The following is a 27,267-nucleotide window of genomic DNA, read 5'->3' as shown; positions in this document are numbered from 1 at the left end:
GTGATAAAAAATAAATAGCTGAAATAGGCAGATCTTCCTTTTACAATTTCACCTTTAAAGTAGTACTGAGTGTCAGTGAATGCAATGAGTAGTACTAAATGAGCAGTATGGTAATAATAATTAAATAACTGCATTGACTTATTTTGTTTAGGAGAATCCATCCTCAACACACAGGATTCTGAAGACTATCCACCTTCAAGATCACCATAATTTTCTATATTTTTAGAGTTATCTGGCAATGATAGTGTTTCAATCACATCATATATGTCACATAGCCACAGTATATCACCTGTAGCAAAAAGAAAAAAACAAAACTCCATCATCCAGAAACAACCACAGATAAGTTTATAAGAACCAATAGATTAAAAAAAAGAGGTAATCGATGAAAAAACTGCCTGGTTTGTTTATGAAACAAACTCTCCGTTCCGTCTGACTGAGAACCCACGCTTCATTAACATGGTTCAGTCATTAAGACCAGGATACAGTCCACCCAACAGAGCAGATATTGCAGGCAAATTGCTGGATAAAATGTATGAAAGAGAAATTGAGCAGTGTGCAAAAGGTTTAGAGAGTAAAATTGTTAACCTGAGTCTTGATGGGTGGAGCAATGTCCACAATGATCCTGTTGTATGTGTTTGTGTGACAACAGAAGGGAATGCCTTCCTTACAGAAACAATTGATACATCAGGAAATGCAGACACAGCAGAACAGAATGTCTAGTACGCAGCTTGGTCACAGACAATGCTGCAAATGTATCCAAGATGAGAAGAACTTATTTAGAAGAGAGTCCCAAACTAATAACATATGGTTGCAGTGCTCATTTGATGCACCTCCTAGCCAAAGACTTCAGTGTTCCAGAAATAAAGGTTAATGTTGTTGAAATTGCAAAATACTTCCGTAACAACCACTTTCCAGCAGCTGCTCTGAAAAAAATGGGAGGAACCAAGCTAACTCTCCCATAAGACGTGCGATGGAACTCAGTAGTGAACTGTTTTGAGCACTATATCAAGAACTGGCCTATCCTGATGACAGTTTGTGAACAAATCATGAAAAATAGATGGCACTGTCACAGCCAAAGTTCTCAACATTGGGCTTAAGAGAAACGTTGAACACATGCTGAGTACCTTGAAGCCTATTTCTATAGCCTTGAACAAAGTGTAGGGAAATAGCTGTTTTATTACTGACTGTTGAAAGTTGGGAAGAACTGAGTGAGATCTTAAAAAGAGAAATATGCAATGACAGAGTTAAATTACAAACATTAAAAAAATGAATGCGACAAGCACCATCTCCAGCTCATTTTCTTGCAAATATTCTGAATATTCGATGCCAGGGTCAACCTTAACTGCTGAAGAGGAGGAGTTGGCTATGATATGGACATCCAGCAATCATCCCTCCATAATGTGAACTATAATGAACTTCAGAGCTAAGGGTGAACCATTCAAGAAATCCAGAATACATAACGTTGTTGTTTTAGTTAAATAAAACAATTTAAATGTCTGTCTGATGATGTTCTCCTTCTAATACAGCATGGCAAGAAAATCCTCCAAATATTAATGATTAACCTGTTGAATTGGAGATAGTTCACCTCCCAATGACTTCACAACTATCTGCTTCAATTACCTTTTGAAAATGAAATAATCAAACAATCATTCATTTTCTGATATAGCTGTAAAATTAATCCAAAAAGTTTTCAAAATAAATCACTTTAAAAATGTATAGTGTAACCTTCTAAAAATGAAACCTACATCTCTCTCCGAGTTGTAAAGAATATGTATTAAGATTATAACAACCAACAAGAATGAATGCACTCTTATGTAGAAATCCATGATTAAATTGAGTCTTCCTGATGAGTGATTTAAATCAAATCCACCCCGATATCAGCATGGCCTTTATTCTTTGTTCCTAGATGTATACATTACATGTCATTATTAAATAATATATCATTTGATAGTGTCTATCTTACCAAGCAATCCAGATTGCTCTGCATCAGTGACCTGTCCTCTTCATTATTTACCACCCCCCCCAATTTTTGTGTCATCTGCACACTTTATCAGTGATGATTTTATATTTTCTTCCAGGTCATTGATAAAAATGGTAAATAGGATAGGGCCAGTAATGATCGCTGTGAGCCCACACAAGACACATCCCTGTTGGATGACAATTCCCTGTTTATGGTTACATTTTGAGACCTGTCACCTAGTCACACTCCAATTAAGAAAAAAATGCATTTCAATCATCACTGCAGCCTAGCAGCAAGTAAACCCAAATTAACTCACCTTAGCACTGTGTGCAGAAACAGTTGTGGTAACATAAGGCGTTCGGTTCTTTTGTAGGAGATCTATGTACACTTCAGCTCCTTCCTCTCTATGAACACGTAGCAGGCTTAACAGCTCATTGACATCATGGTGAATGCGGAATTCACTCATGCTTCCACCTAGGGTTACAGATTTCACAGTACACTGAATGCAAAGCACAACAGATGATCCTTATTACTAAAACTCAAAGCTAATCAACAAGGGTAAAAAAATTCAAAATTGCCTTAGTGGCCTAGGAGCCCAAGTCTCATTTTCAAAAATGACTTTGGCACTTCAGAGCTTAAATGTCCTTGAAAGTCAATGTAATTTAGACTCTTCAGTACCTAAATCATTTTTGAAAATGGGACTTAGAGCTTGTTTACACATGGCTACGACTACACTATAGAACTTAGCGCTGCTAGTGCAGAGGCTCGTAGTTATGTCAGCAGGAGAAGCTCTCCCACCGACATAGCACTGTCCACACTGGAGCTTAGGTTGGTTTAATTTACATCACTCAACGGGGTGGTTTATTCACACTCCTGAGCGACATAACTTATACCAACTTAAGCTGCAGTGTGTACATAGCCATGGAGTTGTGCAGAAATAACAGTTTTTGCATAACTCCATATGTGGACATTTTTTCTGGAATAATAGTGCTTTATTCCTCTTTAGTTCAATCCATTTTTAAATTGTATTAAACTAAACAGGAACAAGGCACAAATATTCTTGAATAAGTGGGTGTCCACACATAGCTGTCCCTGAATAGTTCCATGTATAAACAATAGTTCCTAAACCCCTTAGGCACTTTTGAAACTTTTACCCCACAGCTTTGCAGTATGCAAAGTACAGGCTCTCCTCAACAGAGGTTAAATTTGAAGGTGCTGCTGCAGGCTTCTGAAGGCTGGATTGATTATACTTACACCAAAATAAAAAAATCCTTTGTAATCACACCTTGTTATTTTTACGAGTTTGGTCAGTGATTTTGGAATAAGTGTCCATATACAGACTTGTACCAAAAAAATCACAAAAGACGCAACTTAAAACTGAGTTAGGCCTTGTCTATCCGAGGGAAATTGACCAGGATAGCTATTTCAGAAAAATTATGCCAGTATAATTTAGCTTTGTGTAAATAGATATGTGGACACAGTTGGCAACAGGCTTTGTTGCAAGGATAGGCTCCTGGGTTAGTGGTTCTGTTGTGTGGTTGCTGGTGAGTATTTGCTTCAGGTTGGGGGGCTGTCTGTCCACTAACCCTGAACCTATCCTTGCAACAAAGCCCGTTCCCAACTCTGTCCACGTACCTATTCAGGGGACGCCATCATAGGGCCTAATCACATCAGCCACATTATCGGAGGCTCGTTCACCTGTACATCTACCAATGCGATATATGCCATCATGTGCCAGCAATGTCCCTCTGCCATGTACATTGGTCAAACTGGACAGTCTCTATGTAAAAGAATAAATGGACACAAATCAGACGTCAGGTATTATAACATTCAAAAACCAGTTGGAGAACACTTCAATCTCTTTGGTCACTCGATTACAGACCTAAAAGTGGCAATTCTTCAACAAAAAAACTTCAAAAACAGACTCCAACGAGAGACTGCTGAATTGGAATTAATTTGCAAACTGGATACAATTAACTTAGGCTTGAATAAAGACTGGGAGTGGATGGGTCATTACACAAAGTAAAACTATTTCCCCATGTTTATTACCCCCCTTCCCCCCTCCCCACTGTTCCTCAGACGTTGTCAACTGCTGGAAATGCCCCACCTTGATTATCACTACAAAAGGTCCTCCCCCTCCCCCCCGCTGGTAAGAGCTCACCTTAAGTGATCACTCTCCTTACAGTGTGTATGGTAACACCCATTGTTTCACGTTCTCTATGTATATAAATCTCCCCACTCTATTTTCCACTGAATGCATCCGATGAAGTGGGCTGTAGCTCATGAAAGCTTATGCTCAAATAAATTTGTTAGTCTCTAAGGTGCCACAAGTACGCCTTTTCTTTTTGCGAATACAGACTAACACGGCTGCTACTCTGAAACCTGTTATTCTGAAATAGTGACAGTAGTCAATTTCCACATGTAGACTAGCTGTTAGCGATTACAATGGAAAAGCTAGAGAAAGAAAAGTATTTCCTTTCCTTTGCCTCTCAGCCTCTGCCTACTTTGTCTCTTCATTTGATGACCAGATATCTAAGCTCCCCATTAGTTACACTGACTCAACCATAAAGTAAGCTTGGGGAGACAGTCTCCCAAATGCATCCGATGAAGTGAGCTGTAGCTCACGAAAGCTTATGCTCTAATAAATTTGTTAGTCTCTAAGGTGCCACAAGTACTCCTTTTCTTTTTATTGAAGGGGGAGGAAGTCATCTAGAGGTTAAATGGCAGGAAGGCAGCTAACCATTAGTTTACACTAGCAAGTCTGCATGTCAAATAGGAAACATCTTGACCAAAGACACAAAACTGAAAAGCCCCATTAAGCAGGAAATGGTATTTAAATAATGGGCAAATACTGAACAGCTGAATACTGGCAATAAGATACAAAGGTGATGGGCATGGTATAGAACCATAGATTTGATTACAAAGAGCAAAATGCTCTAAGATCTGCAGGGCCTTTCCCTAAACCAATATTCTGCTCTCTATATATGCTTGGATCGCACAGTGAGGTCTTGTCTAGACTAGGGTTTGGAAATTTTTAGCTAATACATGTTAATAACCCAAACACTTTCCAAATCCAAGTCTAGAAAAGCCCTGGGAGAAAAGAGTAGCACAGCAGATCTTCTCATCTTTAGAGAGTCAAGGGTAAAAATAGGTTTCAGAGTAGCAGCCGTGTTAGTCTGTATTCGCAAAAAGAAAAGGAGTACTTGTGGCACCTTAGAGACTAACAAATTTATTAGAGCATAAGCTTTCGTGAGCTACAGCTCACTTCATCGGATGCATTTGGTGGAAAAAACAGAGGAGAGATTTATATACACACACACAGAGAACATGAAACAATGGGTTTATCATACACACTGTAAGGAGAGTGATCACTTAAGATAAGCCATCACCAGCAGCAGGGGGGGAAAGGAGGAAAACCTTTCATGGTGACAAGCAAGGTAGGCTAATTCCAGCAGTTAACAAGAATATCAGAGTGATCACTCTCCTTACAGTGTGTATGATAAACCCATTGTTTCATGTTCTCTGTGTGTGTGTGTGTATATAAATCTCTCCTCTGTTTTTTCCACCAAATGCATCCGATGAAGTGAGCTGTAGCTTACGAAAGCTTATGCTCTAATAAATTTGTTAGTCTCTAAGGTGCCACAAGTACTCCTTTTCTTTTTACTGTAAGGAGAGTGATCACTTAAGATAAGCCATCACCAACAGCAGGGGGGGGGGAAGGAGGAAAACCTTTCATGGTGACAAGCAGGTAGGCTAATTCCAGCAGTTAACAAGAATATCAGAGGAACAGTGGGGGGTGGGGTGGGAGGGAGAAATACCATGGGGAAATAGTTTTACTTTGTGTAATGACTCATCCATTCCCAGTCTCTATTCAAGCCTAAGTTAATTGTATCCAGTTTGCAAATTAATTCCAATTCAGCAGTCTCTCGTTGGAGTCTGTTTTTGAAGCTTTTTTTTGTTGAAGGATAGCCACTCTTAGGTCTGTGATCGAGTGACCAGAGAGATTGAAGTGTTCTCCAACTGGTTTTTGAATGTTATAATTCTTGACGTCTGATTTGTGTCCATTCATTCTTTTACGTAGAGACTGTCCAGTTTGGCCAATGTACATGGCAGAGGGGCATTGCTGGCACATGATGGCATATATCACATTGGTAGATGCGCAGGTGAACGAGCCTCTGATAGTGTGGCTGATGTGATTAGGCCCTATGATGGTATCCCCTGAATAGATATGTGGACAGAGTTGGCAACGGGCTTTGTTGCAAGGATAGGTTCCTGGGTTAGTGGTTCTGTTGTGTGGTTGCTGGTGAGTATTTGCTTCAGATTGGGGGGCTGTCTGTAAGCAAGGACTGGTCTGTCTCCCAAGATCTGAGAGAGCGATGGCTCGTCCTTCAGGATAGGTTGTAGATCCTTGATGATGCGTTGGAGAGGTTTTAGTTGGGGGCTGAAGGTGATGGCTAGTGGCGTTCTGTTGTTTTCTTTGTTGGGCCTGTCCTGTAGTAGGTGACTTCTGGGTACTCTTCTGGCTCTGTCAATCTGTTTCTTCACTTCAGCAGGTGGGTATTGTAGTTGTAGGAATGCATGATAGAGATCTTGTAGGTGTTTGTCTCTGTCTGAGGGGTTGGAGCAAATGCGGTTATATCGTAGCGCTTGGCTGTAGACAATGGATCGAGTGGAATGGTCTGGATGAAAGCGAGAGGCATGTAGGTAGGAATAGCGGTCAGTAGGTTTCCGATATAGGGTGGTGTTTATGTGACCATCGCTTATTAGCACCGTAGTGTCCAGGAAGTGGATCTCTTGTGTGGACTGGTCCAGGCTGAGGTTGATGGTGGGATGGAAATTGTTGAAATCATGGTGGAATTCCTCAAGAGCTTCTTTTCCATGGGTCCAGATGATGAAGATGTCATCAATGTAGCGCAAGTAGAGTAGGGGCATTAGGGGACGAGAGCTGAGGAAGCGTTGTTCTAAGTCAGCCATAAAAATGTTGGCATACTGTGGGGCCATGCGGGTACCCATCGCAGTGCCGCTGATTTGAAGGTATACATTGTCACCAAATGTGAAATAGTTATGGGTCAGGACAAAGTCACAAAGTTCTGGTTAGCCGTGACAGTATCGAGGAAACAGACTCCAACGAGAGACTGCTGAATTGGAATTAATTTGCAAACTGGATACAATTAACTGAGGCTTGAATAGAGACTGGGAATGGATGAGTCATACACAAAGTAAAACTATTTCCCCATGCATCCGATGAAGTGAGCTGTAGCTCACGAAAGCTTATGCTCTAATAAATTTGTTAGTCTCTAAGGTGCCACAAGTACTCATTTTCTTTTTGCGAATACAGACTAACAGGGCTGCTACTCTGAAACCTATTTCCCCATGGTATTTCTCCCTCCCACCCCACCCCCCACTGTTCCTCTGATATTCTTGTTAACTGCTGGAATTAGCCTACCTGCTTGTCACCATGAAAGGTTTTCCTCCTTTCCCCCCCCCCGCTGTTGGTGATGGCTTATCTTAAGTGATCACTCTCCTTACAGTGTGTATGATAAACCCATTGTTTCATGTTCTCTGTGTGTGTGTATATAATCTCTCCTCTGTTTTTTCCACCAAATGCATCCGATGAAGTGAGCTGTAGCTCACGAAAGCTTATGCTCTAATAAATTTGTTAGTCTCTAAGGTGCCACAAGTACTCCTTTCATTAAAGGTAAAAATGTGTCCAGTTTCTACTTATTACAGCTCCACACATTTTCTTGCAACATCACATACAGTAACAACTAATGGGAAAGAGATAACTGAATCCTCACAGTTATTCTGAATTTAGCATCATTTTTTAATATACTTAGCTAACCTCACTGGGAATGTCAATCAAACCCACACTTAAGAAAGGAACATACTAACAGTAAATCTGTGGGAAAATAAGACTGAGTGGAACCTGGTGGATTTATTTCACAACAGGATTTGACCTGTAAAGGAAACCGAAATACATTTGGAGTTTTGGCGAGGAGGAAACAGCGACTGATTTTGACTTATTGTCAGTAGATATCCTTACATACCAACATAAATTAGACAGTACAGGACCAGGCAAAGAGAAGATGAAAGGAGCAGAGAGAGAGAGAGAGAGAGAGACTGCATAAAAATAAAAGACGCTACTTCAGCTAATAATTTTAAAAGATCCAAATAAAATCCAGACAGAGAACGAACCCTTAGAATAATGGGACCAAGGGTCCTGTCACATTAATTCAGACTAAGGTAAGTGATGTAATAATATGCACTAGCTTGATGGGAAAGATATTCCCACACAATTAGAGCTAATTTTGATCCCTGCAGGCAGTAGTGGGGCTCCTCCGTAACCAAGAGCAGTGACACAACCAAAATGCTATAGCCAGGGGGGCTAGAAATCACCTGCTATGCAAACTAAGCAGGGAGCCTCTCTCTCTATCGGGTGAGCCCAGTGCCTGAACCTCTAAAGGAAACCTCTCGTCAAGAAAGCCTTTCTACACCTCTGCACGGACACTACTGTCATTCATCGGCCCGCCCCAGAAGATACGGTAATAAATAAATCAAAGACCAAGAAGAACCCAAGCGGGAGGAGGGCCAGAGACCCCCGAGTCGTGGTGTTGCCATTGGTTTCGGCGGGAGGGCAGATCCCCTTGGGGATCAGTACCACCGCGCAGAGCCAGCTCCCCCTGCCCGCCGCGTTGCCACTACGGGAACGGCTACCCCAGGCCCGCGGTTGCTGTGGGGTCCCCACCCGAGGCCCAGGTTCCCGCTCACTCCCTGGCGCCAGCGACAATGGCTCTGCAGCCAGGCTTGCGCTGAGGGCCGCGGGGAGGGGTGGATGTGACAGGGCCGAGCTCGCAAGCCTCGCGCGTCCCACCGCCCGCGCCCGCGCCCGCGCCCGCTCGGCTGGAAAGCGGGTACCTTGTGCCGGGCCTGAGCCGGCCCCGCCGCCGCTCGTTGGGAGGGGAGATGGCGCGCGCGGAGAGGGCCCCACGTCGATGGGCAGGTAGGTGGGTTCCGGGGCGCGCGCCCAGTGGGAGCGGGGAGAGCCAGGGGCTATTCAGGAATTCACACCGCAGCCGTTAACGGGAGCCAGCCGCGCGCGGGCAAGAGGCGCGCAGACTCCGATTGGCTGACGCAGTAACGGTAGCATCCCTGGAGCCAATCAGAGAACAGTGTCGGGACCTGTCATTTCAGGGCACCGCTGCCCAGCTCGCTGAGGAACCGCGGGAGCGGGGTGGTCCGGAAGCCTCCTCGCTAACCGCAACCCCGGATCGCCCCAAGGCCTCAGGGTACGCGACCCGCTCCGAGGTGACCTGGAGGTACCCAGCGACCCGGAAGTGATCTGCTCTTTCCCCTCGCCCCCAAAAGATGGCGGTCGGGTGAGCGCGTCCTGTTCGCGGGGACACCGCTTCGACAGGATGCTGCTGCCGCCGGAGCTCAGCGTCTCATTGCGAGTAGAGCGGCCCCTGCTGCCCGTCTGGCCCCGCACCCCGCCGCGGGCCCCGTTCGGCTTCTCCCCCAGCCGCCTCCGCTTCCATCGCCAGCACGAGTTCTTTGAGGTAAAGGCCCTGGCTGCGACGACAGCTCCCGGCAGCCCTCGCGTGGCCTCCCGGCCTGCTACCCGCGGGGCAGGATGGGAAATGCAGAGTCCCAGCGGAGAGGGTACCTGTACGCCCGACGGCACCAGCTGGGCCGAGCAGCAGCGAGCTCTGTTCTCGGTGCTCTTCCCCCCCCCCCCCGGTAGGGTTCCTCCGACCCAGTGCCCGGGGGCTGCCCCTGCCCGCGAGAGACACCTGCTCCAGTGCCGCCAGGGCACAAATCACCAACTGGATCCAACCGAGACTCTCTTCGGCAGTACTGTGTGTTTCGGTCTGACTGAGCTGTGAATCCCCGCTGTGCCCCCGCTGCCCCTACCCGCGCCTCGCCTCGCCTCGCCTCGCGCTTCACGCTGTTCTGCCCCCGGCAGGCAGAGCAGCCAGCCAAAGAGAAGGCTCAGATTTTCTAGACTTCTCACGTCATTGCCAGACTGGCCCCAGCCGCAGCCAAAATCCCTTCCCCCCCCTCCCCCCCAAAATCAGGAGTGTTAACACCGTGCTCCTGTTGAACGACGGGAGCGTTTCATGTAGTCATGTGACGCAGGACCTGTGGTTACAGGAAAATTGCCCGAAATTGAGTGACTTGCTGTAAGCCTATCCTACTGGTGGCAGGAGTCGCTCCAGCCCAGCAGCCTCCAGGGTTGAGTCCCTCATGTGGTCTAGCTGGGGAATGCTTTCGGTTAAATCTCCCTCATCCCTGACGTGCTGAGCACTGCTGATGGCCAGGGTCTTCAGGCTCCTGGACATGGGTCCTATGTGTCTGCGCCGCTAGACTCCATGACATAGTTTTATGCAGATACTCATGTCTCTAGCCCGTTTGGTTGCAAAAAATGTCTTTTAGGGCAAAGCAAACTGAGGTGAGCCTAAGTCTGCAGACAGATGGCTGCAGTACCTCGGTTGCTGTTCAGAGCTGTGTAAGTAGCAATGACAGTCAGGAATCCTGTCTGTGTTGTGCAGCTCTCAGGAAATGTCCGAGCAGCAGCAGAGACAAGCACAAGAGTTCGTCACAGAGGTTGAGGACCAAGTTCGAAACCAGTTAGAACCAGGAGCAAAACTGTGCAGACTCGTCGTCCACCACCACTCTTCATCACAGTGGCTAAAAGGCCCTACGTTGTGAGGGTGGAAGAGCGGCCAGGTTGGGGTGAGAAGCACACAAGTGGGCATCAAATATATAAGACTTCTGTTTGCAGACACAAAAACTAGAGCCCTCTAGCATGGCTAAGGACAACACACTGGAAGGAGTTACAACCCTCCCCTTTCCCAGCATCTAGGGTGGGCTTGTCTTTTTTCACCTGGATAGTGAGGCTTCTGCCTTTGGTTATAGACTCCGGCACTGTTAACTGAGTTTGTAACTAGTTAATGGCATGACTGGCAGCTCAATGTGTTGCTTAGGTTGGAACATGGCTGTCTCACTGTAACTAATTCAGCAGTTTTGTCAGTCTTCCGTCCTCCCAACTTTCTGTGATATGATGTCTGAAGTGTAGTGTTGTCTGTGTTAGTGGTGCCTGTCAGGGCACTCTATCACCTGGTGAGGCCCTGTGGGAGAACTGCTGAGTCTATTCCAGAACGCTCTGGTATGCAGCTAGGGCAACATACGTGCAGATGTGTGAATGTGATTGTAATGACAGAAAAGAAGCTGTATGGAAACAGATTGACAAGTAAAATGGTTCAAAGTGACTGTTGTCTTTGAAAACTGCAGTGGACTGTGTCCCTTTTTTTATTTATTTTTTTTTTTATAAAGAAAAATACTGAAACCAGTCCATGATAGCAGCACATTTGTTGCTGTGCTGCCTGATTTAGCCACTTGGAACTTCTCAGCCATGGCACAGATAGAACTCTTGACTCCTGCTCCAGAAGCACAGCCCATTTCCACTAGAGTTAGAGAAGAATCCCCTTTGGATGTGTGATCCTTTGCAAACATTATACCCATGAGTTAGTCTCGGTGACCTTGAGTGTCTCTAGAATTATGTCCTCAGTTAGCAACAAAGCAGCTCATAGTAACAGTAAAGGACACTGGTACTTGTGTGTACGCAAACCCAGGGGCTCAGCTGAGTATGCCAAGTTGCACTTTTAATCGTGGTCTATAAGCTGGGTTTAGCAAAGTTAAGTCAATATATTATCCTTGACCCAGAGTCGAGTTCACAGTAACATGTATTCTCATTCTTAACTCTGTTTTAACAGACTTACTTGTTGGGAATAAAAATAATTTCCAATTTGATTTTTCAACACACGTTGCTGTAACATGCCTATAATCGCTATTCCCTGTTCCAGGATGGAGACATACATAGACACTTGTATCTCCAAGATATCTTAACAAATGTTACCGAAGTGACCGAAAGATCCAAGTAAGTGGTGGTGTTCATACAAATTCTGTTGTGAGTCCTGTTAACAAAAATGTATTTGATTGATTTTTGACCCTCCCTCTAACTACCAGTTTGTGGTCCATGCTGTCTGTCAGCGTTGTATATATCTGGCTCAGACTGGAGTCATTAAGGATAAACAAATGTTGAATAATTATGGAGTACTTTCAATCATTCCTAGTACTAGATCAAAGTAAACTGATTCCCCTTTGTTATTTCTTGACAAAGAGAGGTTTCTTGATGGATGGTACCGTTTGTTTGTTTGTTTGTTTTGTTTGTTGCATCTTCAGATAAGCTTTGGCTCTTGTTTTCTTAAGAGGAATATTTCTCTTTACACCAGTCCAAAAACATCAGCATAAGTCATTGGAGTTGAGTCTTATCTGTCTGAGTTATAAAGACACTAGACAGGGATGTCTTCAGTCTCCTTTTTTTTTTTTTTTTTTTCCCCACTAACCATGGAGATGGGAGGGAAGGAAGGAAGGAAGGAAGGAAGACATCACAAAGTGCCTTAAAGGAGGATGATGTGATAGTTATTGAACCTGAAGTTTTCCCTATAGTTATTGAAAGAAATTCAGGTTTTGAGGAAGTGTCTGGCTTTAAAACGATGTTAAATCTGAAATGTTGGTTATCTCTTTGCCAGATCTGGAGAAATCATCCCTTCAGAAAACATGGTTGTAAATGGGCAATGCATTCCTGAAGGTACCTGGGAATTTAAATCTCAGCTAATCTAGAAGATCTGAGCAAATTACATGATAGATCATTACTGCAGTCAATTAAAAATATTTGGAGTTCAGGGGAAAATATGCAGTTGTTTGGTCAGGGAGAATAACCTGGTCAAAATGAACACATTGCCCAAGATCTTCATCTAGTTTCAAAATATTCAGTAATCATCCCAGAAAAAACTGGAAGGTACCTAGAGAACAAACTGAAAGCAAGTGTAGCTATTTCATAGAGATCTACTGGGATTTTATAATATAATAGCTCATACTGCTGCTTGGTATTAATTCATTCCTTAATTAATCGTAAGTTCAGCTCTCTATGTATGCCCCACAGGTTCTAGCTGTGAGTTAGGTAAAAGGAGTTTGAGCCACAAATATGAGTTCCTAATTACAATAGAAGTAGTTTGTGAGGATTTTGTATCTCCAGTTTAATAGTGCTCATCTTCTCCTGTGTCGAGTAGATATTAATGAAAACTGCCATAATGTAGAGATTTTATTTAGATGTATGCAGAAGAACTGAGCCATATGCTCTGGGTGGCCTTGACATAACCTAAAAATACAAATGTTTTCATCGCTTCCTTCTAGGGTGTCAGAATTCTGTTGTCATATTGTTGGGTGCTGCCAGGTCTTTGATACCTTGGAGGGTTATGAACATCACTACAACACACTGCACAGGAACATGTGCTCTTTCTGCAAACGCTCTTTCCCCTCTGGGCATCTGTTGGATACTCACATCCTAGAGTGGCATGACTCTCTCTTCCAGATAATGGCAGAGAAGCAAAATATGGTGAGTTGCAAGCAAAGATTTCATTGTGTATCCAGCACGTGATAAATTTCTAGTAAAAATTCCCCCTGCACAGTAACCTTGCTACCTCCTCTCCCCCAACTCATTTTTGGGTCAGGACCCCTACAATTACAAGACTGAAATTTCAGATTTAAATAGCGGAAATAATAAAATTTACTATTTTTAAAATGTTATGACCATGAAATTGACCAAAATGGACTGTACATTTGGTATGGTCCTAGTTATAGACAGAGTACAAGACACAAGTTGATTCATGCAAAAGGAAAACAATAACATTCTTTGCAGTCTCTAGTGCCTTGTGTCCAAGGATCTCTAAGCACTACATGTGCTTTATGCCTCATAATGTCCAGTGATTTAAGAATGTATTATTCTTGTTTTTCTGATGGAGAAACTGTGGCTCTCGGCGAGGAAGAGACTTTCCCATGGTCACACACAGTGCCAGGAGTAGAACCCAGATCTCCTGCGTGTAGGACTAGCCATCCTTTCTCCTTTGCTTATTGTAAAAATGAGACTCGGTGGATAAACACAAGTGTGTATGTCTGACTTGAGCTAACTTCTCCCTAGGATAATAGTACCTAAAGTGAAGACAGGAAAGAAACAAGGGAAATGGGTTTCTTGTCAAACAGGCTCTGTCCTGCATGTGCAGTGCTGGAGTAGTCAGTTTGCCCATCTGTGGAATTGGAATAGTTAACTGGTTTAATCAGACTAGCTTCCAACTTTGCTAATATTTAAGCATCCTGAGATCAGTCAGCAGATAATTCTCTCTTCTGTCCTCTGTAAACTACACATTTTTGATCAAGGAGGTTTCCTGCTGCCACCATGTGCAGGTACTTGCCAGTATTGGACTTTCCAGGCGTTTTGCTTGATGGGCCTTAGCAGTTTGGACTTTGCCTCATACACAGGCAGTCAAGAAACCATGTGCAAGGGGTGGCAGAAAATGAACAATATTTTCCTAATACCCGAGATGGAAGTAGTTTCCCAACAAGTTAAACTAGTTCCAAATTTTGTGAAACAATCTCAGTGCACCCATGTAACTTGGAGATTGTAATGTGTGAATTATATTGGTTTTCGTAGGTTTTTAAGGCTAAAAGGAACCATACAATCATATGGTCTTAATAATAACACAGGCCATAAAATATACTTCACCCAGTGGCTCCTATGGTGGAGGGAAAAGTCATTCCCTCCATGCATAAACAAAGCTGTAGAGCCCAATAGTTTGTGATTGGACCAAATCACTTATCAGAGAGGATCCAGTAGATGATGATGATGATGATACATCTTTAGAACTGTGTATCAATGTGGAAGTGCCAGGTAAACATCTTGCCTTGCCTTGCCTTGCCTTGGAAAAATTCTGTGAGAATAACTCCCATCTTGCTTATACTGCGTGAGTTTTAGGATTACCTTTCCCTCTTCTTGCTTTTTAGTACCAGTGTTTGGTAGAAGGCTGTGCAGAGAAGTTCAAGAGCAGCAAAGACAGAAAAGATCACTTAGTCAAAGTTCATCTTTATCCTTCTGATTTTCGATTTGATAAACCAAAAAAAGCTAAAAGGTAAGTGCCAAATACACTGACAAAGCAAGAATTTATCCTTCTGTGTGCTGGGGACTGGTCCTCGGAAGCAGAGAACACCTGAAAATCCAGCAATCTCATGCTTCTCTGGGTTTAGTCAGTAGCACTTCATATTTACACAAGCTAGTGTCAGATTCCAGAGCTCCTGCATTCCTTCCTGTAATTGCACTAGTTTATTTCTGGCCTCTGGTGTATAAAGAGGTTGTTTACTGAGTGCAAAAATGTTAGAGCCTAACATGTGAATTCATGAGCCAAGGAATACTGGACTTCAGGTCCTTCCAACAGGGATGACTCGCCCACATCACGTGCGTGAAAGGGGTGCTAAAAAGACATTTTGCTCACTCCTCATCGGTGAACCAATGAGCCCTCCCCGTTCTGCCCAGCCCCCTGCTTCCCTTGCACTCTCCTGAAGTACAGAGAGACGAGCTGCAATCCCAGCAGCACCAGCTCTGCTCCAAAGGGTGCACTCTGTTCCCTTTTCTGAGTGAGTGCAGGGCTGAAGGGCAAACAGTCTCCATTGTGGCAGCAGTGGCAGGAAAAGGCCTGCCAAGCTGTGTCAAGTGGAGGAATCCATCCCCAGAATGGGTGCATGGGCCTGGAGAGCCCAACACGTGCTCAGGAATCCTATCCCAGATGGAGGAAGCTGGCAAGTCAACCAGAGGGTACCAGTGACCCTGCACAAGCAAGGGCCAGAGCCATTCCCTCCCAGTTTACACTATCTGTGGGTTAGGGTGCTGCCCACAGCCGGAAGACGCCTGTCCCTTGCGTCTTCTGCAGCACTCTATTCTGGCACGGGCTGCGGGATGTGCTGGCGGCTGCTTCCCGCAGCCCCCATTGGCCTGGAATGGCAAACCGCGGCTGGTGGGAGCTGCGATTGGCTGAACCTGTGGATGCGGCAGGTAAACAAACTGGCCTGCCCCGCCAAGGGGCTTGCCCTGGTGGACCGCGTGCCATAGATTGCCGATCCCTGGCTTAGAACTTGGAAAGAAAGTGAACTGCTGATTGTAGAAAGTGTCTTTCTTAGCCATGGGTCAGGCACCAACATTTATCTCTTTGGAGCATGATGCCCTAAGCTATGGAAGGAAGGAAACTCATTGGCCCTGCTCAGCCAGATGTATCCAGTTATGCTTTGTGGGTATAAGAAAGAAGCTTGTGGTGAAGCCCCTGTACTGTAATGCAGTAGTTCTGACTCCCCACTCTGAAGATCCCCTTGTAAGAGAGCTCCTCCTGTGAGACAGCTTCCCTCTAGAACTGCAGTGCTCTGCTTGCTTGAACATTTCACAGGCCACCAAGAGTGACCAAGGACACTCGCTGCCTTCTGCTAGCCCCCCTCTGACTCTCCTGAGCCTATTTTACTTAATTTGTTTTGTAACCTCCTGATCAAATGATCTTGGGCCCTTGATCCTAGGCTGACTAGGAGACAGTTGGCAGCTCCTGAAAAGAGGGTTTTGTTTCTGCAGCAGCACCAAGCACAGTAAGCCTCCCTCTAAGCTGGATGTGAGCATGCCAATGGATGTGAATGTGGAGACTTATGAGCAGTTGCAAGTGGATTCCATGGAAATCTGTCCCAGTGAGAGTGTGGAGAATCCTACCCAGCCTGTGAGTGGCCCAATTTCATCACTGCAGGAGAAAAAGCTCTATAAATCCAGGTCTGTTTTCCTTTATGTCACTCCTTGCAGCAGGGACTGGGTGGTCTTATGTGCTGGGGCAGTACCTAGCACAATAGGGCCCTGACCTTATCTGGGGCCTTTGGATGCGCTTGTGATGTATTGCGAAGTAATACCTTTAAGTGTTCATCCCAAGTGAGGGGTGAGCCTTCTAAATACACATTTATGCACAAAGCTTAGCACTTGTGAAAAGTTAACATGACTTTTGATGTTTGCAAAGAGCTTTGAAGAAAAAAGCAAATTCTAAGTGTTTATTTGCAGCTTACTAGGATTAAACTGCTGTTTCTGTACTTAACAGGTGGAAGCGGCAAATTTAATGCATTGTGTATTGATAGTGATTCATTTCTTTGATTCTTGTGGTCATAACTGAGAATCTTTGCAGTAACAGAGAACTGTAATGAATGAGAAGCACAAACTCACCCAAGGAAATGCCCTCAAATTCACCTTTTTTAAATAATCAGCCAGCCTGGGGGACCCGGAAGGGGTGCAATTTTCTCTTGAGTCTTACTTAGTAGGGTTACCATATTTGAACATTCAAAAAGAGGACACCCACAGTCCACCCCCACTCTGCCCCGGGTCATGCCCCTCCCCGCTCGGCCTCGTCACCACACCCCTCCTCACCCTCTGGCCCGCCACTGGCTTGCTGCATCCCTCCTCAGTCCCCCATCCACTGCTCGCCTTCTCCCACCTGCCACTCACCTCCTCACTCCCCTGCCAGAAACCCCCATGCCTGCCCCGAGGAACCCCTGCCTGCTGCTGGCTCGCTGCTTGCCTCCTCACCCCTGCCCGCCGCTGACTCCGTCACCGCTCGCCTCTTCAACCGCCACAGCCCGCTGCTGGCCTTTTCACCGCCCCCGCCTGCCGCTGGCTCGCCGCCTGCCTCCTCACCCTCTCTCCAGCCCGCAGATGGCTCCCTCACTGCTTGCCTCTTCACCCTCCCCGCCTGCCACTTGCCTCCTCGCCCACCCACCAGCCACTGGCTAGCTCGACATTTCACCCCTCCCCCCGGCTCGCCTACTCACGGTCCCTCGGCTCCTAGGATCGGTCGGGGCTTGCAGGCACCGGCAGCAGGCAGAGAGCCCTCCGCCCCCCAACCCAACCCTAGGAGCCAGAGGGACCTGCTGGATGCTTCCCGGAAGCCATCCCAGGTAAGTACCGCTGGGACTCCCCACCTTGCCCCCCAGCAGGTCCCTCTGGCTTTTAGGGTCGGGGGGGAAGGGCTCTCTGCGCGCTGCTGGCGCCTGCAAGCCTCGCTCCACGGCTCTGGCAGCTCCCATCTAGGGTTACCATACATCCCTATTTTCCCGGACGTTTTTAGATATTTAAAAATTCCTCCCGGATGGCAATTTAAGAACTAAAAAGCCGGACATGTCCGGGAAAATACGGACATATGGTAACCCTATACTTAGGATCCAGTTAAAGCAAGTGGATTTGATTGTGTGCTGCACCTCCAGCAGGTGAGATGAGGTTGTGCAAATGTGGCTCCAAGTTCTGGGCTGCTCTGTGGATTGAAACTGCCATCAGTATAGTTAGAGCAGCCTCTGGTGTAACTGGGACTTGCAAGGGGCAGTGTAGAGCCAATTGTGGTTCCTGTACAGCCCTTGTATGCTACTGCAGCAATGCGCAGGAGCCAGGATGGGGGTCAAAACCTATAGCTATATATGTATTCTTTTCTTTTAAATCTGAAGTTCATTATGTGTACCAATCTAAATTTATTATAAGTATTTTCTACATTTTCAAATATATTTCAATTACAATGCCGAATACAATGCTCACTTTATATTATTATTTTTTATTACAAATATTTTCAAATTGAAGCATGAAGGGGCATAAGAATGTTTAACATATCTGGCAGATAAATATCTTGCAACACTGGCTGCAACAGTGCCATGTGAATGCCTGTTCTCACTTTCAAGTGACATTGTAAATAAGTAGCAGGCAGCATTGTCTCCTGTAAATGTAAACAAACTTGTTTGTCTTAGTGATTGGCTGAATAAGAAGTAGGACTGAGTGGGCTTGCAGGCTCTAAAGCAGGGTTGGGCAAACTTTTTGGGCCAAGGGCCACATCTGGGTGGGGAAATTGTATGCAGGGCTGGGACAGGGAGTTGGGGTGCAGGAGGGGGTGTGGTGTGCAGGATCAGGTCCAGGGCAAGGGATTGGGGCAGAGGAGGGATATGGGGTGTATGAGGGGCCCCAGGGCAAGGGATTGGGGCAGAGGACGGGTGCAAGGTGTATGGGGGGCTCAGGGAAGGGAATTGGGGTGCAGGTGCAGCAGGGGGCTCAGAGCAGGAAGTTGGGATGCAGGAGGGGTGCGAGGTGCAGGAAAGGGGCTCAGGGCAGGGGGTTGGGGTGCAGGAATGTGCGAGGTGCAGGCAGGGAGTTGGGGGGCAGGGTGCAGAAGGGGTTTGGGCTCCGGCCCGGTGCCACTTACCTAAAGCGGCTCCAGGGTGGCAGCGGTGCGCACTGGGGCCAGGGCAGGCTTCCTGCCTGCCTGCCCTGCCCTACGCAGTGCTGATCCAGGAAGCAGCTGGAACCATGTCCCTGCACAACACCTGGGGGCACAGGGCTCTGCGTGCTACCCTTGCCACACTTCCAGGTACCTCCCCCAAAGCTCCCACTGGCCGCAGTTCCCTGTTCCCGGCCAATGGGTGCTGTGGGTGGCAGTGCCTGGGGGCAAGGGCAACGCACAGAGCCCTCTGCCCCACCTCCCCCAGGGGCCGTGCAGGGATGTAGTGCCGGCCGCTTCTGAGAGCAGCGCAGGGCCTGTGGCACCACGGGGGACAATCCCGCGGGTCAGATCCAAAGCCGTGACGGGACGAAGTTTGCCCACCCCTGTGCTAAAGTTTTACACTTTTTTGTTTTTGACTGCAGTTATGTAAATAAAAATAATTCTCCATTTGTAAGTTGCACTTTCATGATAAAGATATTGTACTACAATACTTGTATGAGGTGAATTGAAAAATACTATTTCTTTTTTACAGTGCAAATATTTGTAATAAAGTGAGCACTGTACATTTTGTATTCTGAAATTAATAACTGAGTAACTGAAATTAATATATTTGAAAATGTAGAAAAAAATCCAAAATATTTATAATAAATTTAAATTGGTATTCTATTATTGTTTAACAGTGTGATTAAAACTGCAGTTAATCACAATTAATTTTTTAATCAAGTTAATTTGTTTTGAGGAATCACTTGAGTTAATAGTGATTAATTGACAGCCCTAATTGTTAGTAACACATGAGGTTTTAATTCTAAAATAATTCTAGAGATCTAATTCACTTGTCACCATTTCTGCTGTTTTATTATTTGCATTTTCTCTCAAACCTAAGCTAGTCACTTTCACTTAACAAAAATTCCCCACCAGTTCTGCTGAGCTGGCATTAGCACTAGTGGGAGCCATAGTATAGACAAGGCTCTACTGGCCAGGCACATTTTTACCATTTTGTCCATTAATATGGTGAAAAAAATTAAATGAGATAGTGGGGAAAAATGGCTCTACCTGCAGGAGACTTGCTAATACTGGTCCAGAAAAACAGGGTGAATATTTTTGTAAAATTCCATAACTTGACTCAGGCCTCAGTCCCAGGCTTCAAGCCTTGCCTACCCATAATAATGGTAAAAATTTCAAAGCCTACAAAAGGAGATTTCACCCATTTAGCTATATTGCTTTTTAAACCAGTGAAGTTAAATCAGTGCAACTTTGTTGTGTAGACAGGGCCTAGCCACAGACTTTTCAGTCTCCTTTAAGATACAAATGTATAACTTCAAGCCTGTTGCATGCCTCATTAAACTTCACTTTACCAAAAAATCGAATTGGGGGCGAGTAGTGGTTTTCCAAGTTCTGCCCACAAAATAAGGTCCTTATGCTTCAGATGCCAAAATAAGACACTGTGTAGATGTTCAAAAAATGATGATGTGTGTTCTACGTGACTTAACTCCCCCTTGGTGAGGCTTGCCCTGCTAGCCTCTTGGGGCTTGGCTCCTTGATTTCGGAAGAGGAAGGAATAAGAGGAGGTATCCTTCACGTGTAACATGCATGGTGCCAAAATGAGCTTGTGGAGATCTTCATAATGTGATATTTTTTTCCCCCTCTCCTTTGGGCAGTGAAATAGTTAAGTGTTGACATGTCAACTCAGATGCCTAACAATAGCTCACCAACTTGATGAGATGAACAGGGAAACTCAAACCTCAGAGATGCTGTTTCAGATTTTCTGCAGGCAGACACCGCTGCATCTGTTAAAAACCCTTCAAAATGTGAACAGAATGTATCATTCGTAGATTCCAAAGCCGGAAGGGACCATTGTGATGATCTAGCCTGACCTCCTGTATGTCACAGGCCAGAGAACTTCCCCAAAATAATTCCCAGACAGGATCTTTTAGAAAACATCCAATCTTGCTTTAAAAATTGTCAGTGATGGAGAATCTATTGTGACCCTTGGTAAATTGTTCTAATGATTCATTACTCTCACCATTAAAAATGTATGCCTTTATTTCCAGTCTGAATTTGTCTAGCTTCAAATTCTAGCCTTTGGATCATATTATATCTTTATCTGCTACATTGAAGAGCCCATAATTAATTATTTGCTCCCCATGTAGATACTTGTAGACTGTAATCAAGTCACTCCTTAACCTTCTTTTTGTTACACTCAAGAAGCTTAATCTATTTAACTTATCATTATAAGGGGACATAACAGTTTTCAAGTATATAAAAGGTTGTTACAAGGAGGAGAGAGAAAAATTGTTCTTAACCACTGAGGATAGGACAAGAAATAATGGGCGTAAATTCAAGCAAGGGAGGTTTGGGTTGGACATTAGGAAAAACTTCCTAACTGTCAGGGTGGTTAAGAACTGGAATAAATTGCCTGGGGAGATTGTGGAACCTTCATCGTTGGAGATTTTAAGAGCAGGTTAGACAAACACCTGTCAGGGATAGTCTAGATAACACATAGCCCTGCCGTGAGTGCAGAGGACTGGACTAGATGACCTCTTGAGGTCCTCTCCAGTCCTATGATTCTACAAGGCATGTTTTCTAATTCTTTAATAGTTCTATGGACCCTCTCCAATCTATCAACATCCTTCTTGAATTATGGGCACCAGAACTGGACACAGTATTACAGCAGCAGTTGCACCAGTGGCAAATACTGAGCTAAAATAACCTCTCTATTCCTACTTGAAATTTCCCTGTTTATGCATCTCAGGATCACATTAACTTTTTGACCAGTGGCACACTGGGAACTCATGTTCAGTTGATTATCTGTCATGACCTCCAAATCTCTTTGTGTCACTGCTTCCCAGGATAGGGTCCCCCGTCCTGTAAGCATGGCCTAGATTCTTTATTCAAAAATGCATACATTTACATTTAACTGTATTAAAATGCATATTATTTGCTTGTGGCCAGTTTACCAAGTGATCCATATAGCTCTGAATCAGTGATCTGTCCTCTTCATTATTTACCACTCTCCCAATCTTTGTATCATTCACAAACATTATCAGTCATGATTTTATGGTTTCTTCCAGGTCATTGATGAAGATGTTAAATAGCATTCATAAGGGCTAGAGGGATTTTTAAAGAGTTTAGGGTGTGGAGAACTAAAGGGTTGCCAAGGAGAGGTAGAAGTATGCTGCATCTTCACAGACCCATCTGTCCCCGTTCAAGTCCTGCCTTTACAATGCTGTGTCCCTATGAGGCAGAACTTTTGCTAATGTGTGTTCTGTTAAAGAGTAGTCATTGTCATTCCCTTTCAAACTAAATTGGTTTCTTGTTAGGCATCTCAGCAAAGTGACGATTCCGTTTAGTGTGCTTGCTCTGAGTGGCACATACATAAGTACAAAGAAACAAGACATCAAGATTTTTGTATTAACATGGTATGTTTTTGTTGTAGAATCCCATCATCCGTTTGCTTTGGGCAGGGCGCCAGCCGAGGATTTAAAAGCATGAAGAAGAAAGTATGAAAGTCACTGCGGCAGATTCACAAGGAATGACAAGTAAAGACAAACAGAAAAGGCCTCACCTACTGAGGTTAATAAAAGATACAACTAATCATTCATGGGTTTGCTTGCTCCTCCTGGTTGAGCACAATCTGTGTGTTGAATCTGCTGTATGCTGAGGACAGGGAAGGCTTGGGGCTGTCCATTGTGATCATGGATAATCCAGTGCCAGCAATTTCTGCAGCAAAGGAAAAAGCAAGAGAGAAGGAAGGAGGAGGGGATCTTGTGTTTGTAGATGTTTGAGTTCCATAAATGCATGGAGAAGGGTCACTTAACCAAAGGGCTGTATTTGTTTCTCCCTTCCCTGCTCCACCACGGGCTTCTGTACTCCCTCCACCACTCACTCCTTTGTCCGGGGACGAGGTGGACAATGTTGTAAAAGGTGGTGGTATGCCGGCTTTCCATCACCATCAAAGTAGGAACAAACACTCCCCTGCCCAAAAGGCTGTGGGGACATTGATTGGGGCCAGCTGGAGGATAACTGGGAGTCCATGGGCTCAGTCAAGTCTGGAGACCTCAGCCCCTGTCATGCTACAGGACAAGCTGTACCAATTCCTGGAAGACTTGCGAGGCTCCAGGAGGAAGGTGCTCTCCAGAAGTGGAGGGATTTCAATCTCTTTTTCCAGGGTGCCAGGGCCCTATCAGTGGAGAGTCAAGGGACCAAGGAGTGGCACTCTGCAGCCTACCACTGAACTCACAGATTCCACAATTCCCTGACACCTTTGGGATCAAGCACAGGTTGCAGGTGCAGGTGGTGCCGCTGCCCCCAATTAAACCAACTATCATTGCATCTCTGAATACAAGAGGCTGTAGGGTGAGTCTCTGCTGATGCTAGGTATTCTCCTCACTTTGGGGACGTGGGGTGGGACGCGGTGATCTTCCTGCAGGAGACTCACATAGATTTAGCTGCCGAAGCCAGCTGGTAGCGGGGTGGGAGGGAACAGGGTGTACTTCAACCATCTCACTGCACTCTTGGATGGGGTGATCACCCTGTTTTCCCCGGACGAATGGCCCAAGTTCCTGGGGTTGCCAAGGTCATGCCAGGGTGCCAGCTGCACCTCTAGGTCTGCAAGGAGGGGCTGATCCATAGTCTTGTCAACATCTGTGCCCCGATACCAATCCCAAAGTGGGTGCAGTTGTATCAGTGGGCATCTGCCTTCCTTGGCACTTGGATTCCTTGGATTCTCCTGGTCCTGGTGCCTGGTCCTAGGCAGGGATTTTAACAGCACCCTGGATGTGCATGAGAGAAGTGCTAGGCCACAGTGGATGTCCTCAGGGAGATTGTTATGCCCTGGTAGATGTCTGGAGCAACCACCACCTGGATGACTCCACCTCCTTTTCCTGTGTCTGTGTGGAGCATACTCAGTCATGCCACTCCCGACTGGACCACATTGACATTTCCTATTTTAACTCCTTGTGGGTCCACTCCTCCAGCATCAGGTCGGTCCTCTTCTTGGACCACCATGTGGTATCCGTGATGGTTTATTTGATGCCTGGGCAGCTGCGGCTGGCCTACTGGCATTTTAACAGCCTCCTGGAAGATGTGGGTTCTGTGGCATCCTTCCAAGAGTTCTGGCTGGCCTGGCGGGGCGGGGCGGGGGGAGAGGTGGTCGGATGTGGGGAAGGGACATGCCCAGTTCTTCTGCCATGACTAGATCTGGGGGGCCAGTCAGACGAGGGATGTGGCGATTGAGCAGTTGGAGTGGAAGGTTTTGGAGCAGGAGAGGTGCCTGGCCACTCGCCCTGGGGATCCATCCTGCTGCAGGTAGTGCGAGGAGAAACGGGATGAGCTCTGGGCCCTTGATGACTATTGGACGCAGGATGCTTTTGTCTGATCGTGTATCCAGCTTCTTCAGGACGTGGATTGCAGCTCCTGCTTCTATGCCATGGAGAAAAAGAGGACATGGAAGAGGACAGCACCCCTCTTATGGATCCAGTGGAGAAGCAGGAAAGGGTTGGAACTTTCTACCTAGACTTCTTCTCCATGGTCCAACTAATGCTGATGCTTGTGAGATGCTGTGGGACGAACTCCCTATAGTCAATTCGAGTGACCGGGACTGGCTAGAGCTTCTTCTCACTCTGGCTGAGTTAGAATCATAGAATATCAGGGTTGGAAGGAACCTCAGGAGGTCATCTAGTCCAACCCCCTGCTCAAAGCAGGACCAATCCCCAACTAAATCATCCAAGCCAGGGCTTTGTCAAGCCTGACCTTAAAAACTTCCAAGAAAGGAGATTCAACCACCTCCCTAGATAACACATTCCAGTGTTTCACCACCCTCCTAGTGAAAAAGTTTTTCCTAATATCCAACCTAAACTCCCCCATTGCAACTTGAGACCATTACTCCTTTTTGTCATCTGCTACCACTGAGAACAGTCTAGATCCACCCTCTTTGGAACCCCCTTTCAGGTAGTTGAAAGCAGCTATCAAATCCCCCCCTCATTCTTCTCTTCCACAGACTAAACAATCCCAGTTCCCTCAGCCTCTCCTCATAAGTCATGTGTTCCAGTCCCCTAATCATTTTTGTTCCCTTCGCTGGACTCTTTCCAATTTTTCCACATCCTTATTGTAGTGTGGGGCACAAAACTGGACACAGTACTCCAGATGAGGCCTCACCAATGTCAAATAGAGGGTCCCTCGATCTGCTGGCAATGCCCCTACTTATACATCCCAAAATGCCATTGGCCTTCTTGGCAACAAGGGCACACTGTTGACTCGTATCCAGCTTCTCGTCCACTGTAACCCCTAGGTCCTTTTCTGCAGAACTGCTGCCGAGCCATTCGGTCCCTAGTCTGTAGCGGTGCATGGGATTCTTCCGTCCTAAGTGCAGGACTCTGCACTTGTCCTTGTTGAACCTCCTCAGATATCTTTTGGCCCAATCCTCTAATTTGTCTAGGGCCCTCTGTATCCTATCCCTACCCTCCAGCGTATCTTGGAAACCCTTCATCTGATGCCTAATATAAAATATCTATGCATCAAAGGGCTGAACTGGGGAGTTCTACTGTACATTCTGGAACGTTCTTGGGCCAGACATTGCCATTGTCTGAACCAAGGCCCTGGGGAGTGGGACATGTCTCACATTGTGCAGGGCAGGCCATGCTTGCCCTGCTGTCCAAAAAGTGGGACCTCCATGACATGAAGAATTGGTGCCTAGTATCACTACTCAGCCTGGACTTCAAGGTCATAGCTGTGAAGAAGTAGGGATTTTTTGTAATAACTTTTATGAAGCCTATGTGCCTCGGTTTCCCCTATGCTTTACGTGGCTACACAGTGGGGGAATAAGTTTGGTCTTGGGGCAGGCTGAGACACATAGGTGTGTGTGTTGCCTCGCTGTTTGTGCTGGCAGAATGTGTCATTAAAAGGACTGAAAGAGACCGACCCATATCAGTGGAAAATCCGAGAGGACAACAGAAAGCCCAGTCATCAGGACATTGACACCTAACAACCAATGACCCAGAGGGAGGAGGATCTCCCCAACTCTCAGCAGGGAAGCTGAGCAGAGGCTACATCTTAAGAACAAAGGATTAGGAGGTGTAAGGTGAGGGAATAAGAGTTGGCTTGTGGCGGAACCTTGGAGTTCTCTCACCTAGGAGCTGACTAAGGCCATGTCTACGTTGCACTTCTGTCATTAAAACTTTTGTCACTCGGGTGTGAAAAAAACCATCCCCCTAATCGACAAAAGTTTTAACGATGAGAAGCGTTGGTGTGGACAGTGCTTCGTTGGCAGGAGCCATGCTCTTGGTGATGAAGATACCACCCCTCGGTTTTATTTTGTCAGGAGAGTGCTCTCCCAGTGATAGAGTGACTACACTGCGCACCTTACAACAGCACAGCCGCGCCATTGTAAGGTGCACAGTGTAGACAGAGCCTAAGGAAGGAAGTCAGAGAGAGAGACAGAGAGCCTGAAAATGGGGTTCATTATAGCTTTCCTGGTCTCTGGGCTGACCAAAATGGACTGTGCTTTAACCTTATGTCTCTATGCTAACCTAAGGATTTCTGATGCTTTGTTCTTGGTGACTAATAAACCCAACTCTTTTCCAAACATTGCTGGAATGTCACTGTAAAAAACTTGGTGGGATGCATTAATCCCTGAAGGGTGTATAAATCTCTAACCAGGACAACCTCTGTCTGGTCTGAAATCTTCTCCAGCTGGCAAGTAGGTGTGTTCGGTCACTCCACCTCCTGTACCTTGACCAGGAGAACACCTGTGACAGGTGGATCACTGGTATCTCATCTCATTTGGTCTCCAATTCATGGGGTTTCTCTAGGTACTGTACACCTCTGCAGAATGCTTGGGGAAGCTCAGCTGCCCGTCATCTTTGGTCAAGGGGTGCATCATCGTTTTGTGGGGACCTGTATGCTATTGCCATTGAGCCCTTCTCAATCTCCTCTGCAAGAGAATGACAGGTTGGTGCTTTGAAAGCTGCACTTGAGAGTAGCCCTACTGGCATGTTCTGACAATGTGCTCCTCGTGACCCAGGATCTGAGGGAACTGGCATGGGTGGAGGCTTGCCATGCCATATATTCAGCAGTCTCTGCTGCATGGGTCAAGAGCTCTGCCCTGATGTTTGGTAGAGGTGGCAGGTGGTCTCTCTCCTACCACGTTCT

General features: G+C 45.8%; 2 protein-coding genes across 9 annotated transcripts in view; one reads left to right on the top strand and one right to left on the bottom strand.

Annotated features, from left to right (window-relative positions):
• TUBGCP2 (tubulin gamma complex associated protein 2) overlaps positions 1–9,043 on the bottom strand; it is a 96,929-nt gene extending 87,886 nt beyond the window's left edge. Inside the window, exons 1-2 of one of the 4 annotated variants that reach the window (XM_038408165.2) lie at positions 8,876–9,043; positions 2,277–2,434 (exon numbers count right to left, since the gene is read on the bottom strand). In XM_038408165.2, coding sequence (XP_038264093.1) covers positions 2,277–2,426 — 150 coding nt within the window. In that variant the 5' untranslated portion in view covers positions 2,427–2,434; positions 8,876–9,043. Of the gene's footprint in view, positions 1–2,276; positions 2,435–7,852; positions 7,904–8,007; positions 8,069–8,728; positions 8,834–8,875 lie in introns of those variants that run through there. The other 3 variants (XM_043519918.1, XM_043519917.1, XM_043519919.1) reach the window with 3 other exon arrangements.
• ZNF511 (zinc finger protein 511) overlaps positions 1–22,718 on the top strand; it is a 32,790-nt gene extending 10,072 nt beyond the window's left edge. The window contains exons 1-6 of one of the 5 annotated variants that reach the window (XM_038408172.2): positions 9,376–9,516; positions 11,824–11,897; positions 13,217–13,418; positions 14,861–14,985; positions 16,464–16,652; positions 22,556–22,718. In XM_038408172.2, the coding sequence (XP_038264100.1) occupies positions 9,376–9,516; positions 11,824–11,897; positions 13,217–13,418; positions 14,861–14,985; positions 16,464–16,652; positions 22,556–22,625 (801 nt within the window). In that variant the 3' untranslated portion in view covers positions 22,626–22,718. Of the gene's footprint in view, positions 1–9,375; positions 9,517–10,512; positions 10,694–11,823; positions 11,898–13,216; positions 13,419–14,860; positions 14,986–16,463; positions 16,653–17,709; positions 18,453–22,555 lie in introns of those variants that run through there. The other 4 variants (XM_038408171.2, XM_043519921.1, XM_043519922.1 and 1 more) reach the window with 4 other exon arrangements.
• Positions 22,719–27,267: the final 4,549 nt, after the last annotated feature.

The sequence above is a fragment of the Dermochelys coriacea genome, chromosome 7 (genome assembly GCF_009764565.3).
Source record: "Dermochelys coriacea isolate rDerCor1 chromosome 7, rDerCor1.pri.v4, whole genome shotgun sequence".
Lineage (NCBI taxonomy): Eukaryota > Metazoa > Chordata > Testudines > Dermochelyidae > Dermochelys > Dermochelys coriacea.
Note: the sequence above shows the minus strand (reverse complement) of the source record. Positions and strands in the feature narration are given on the sequence as shown.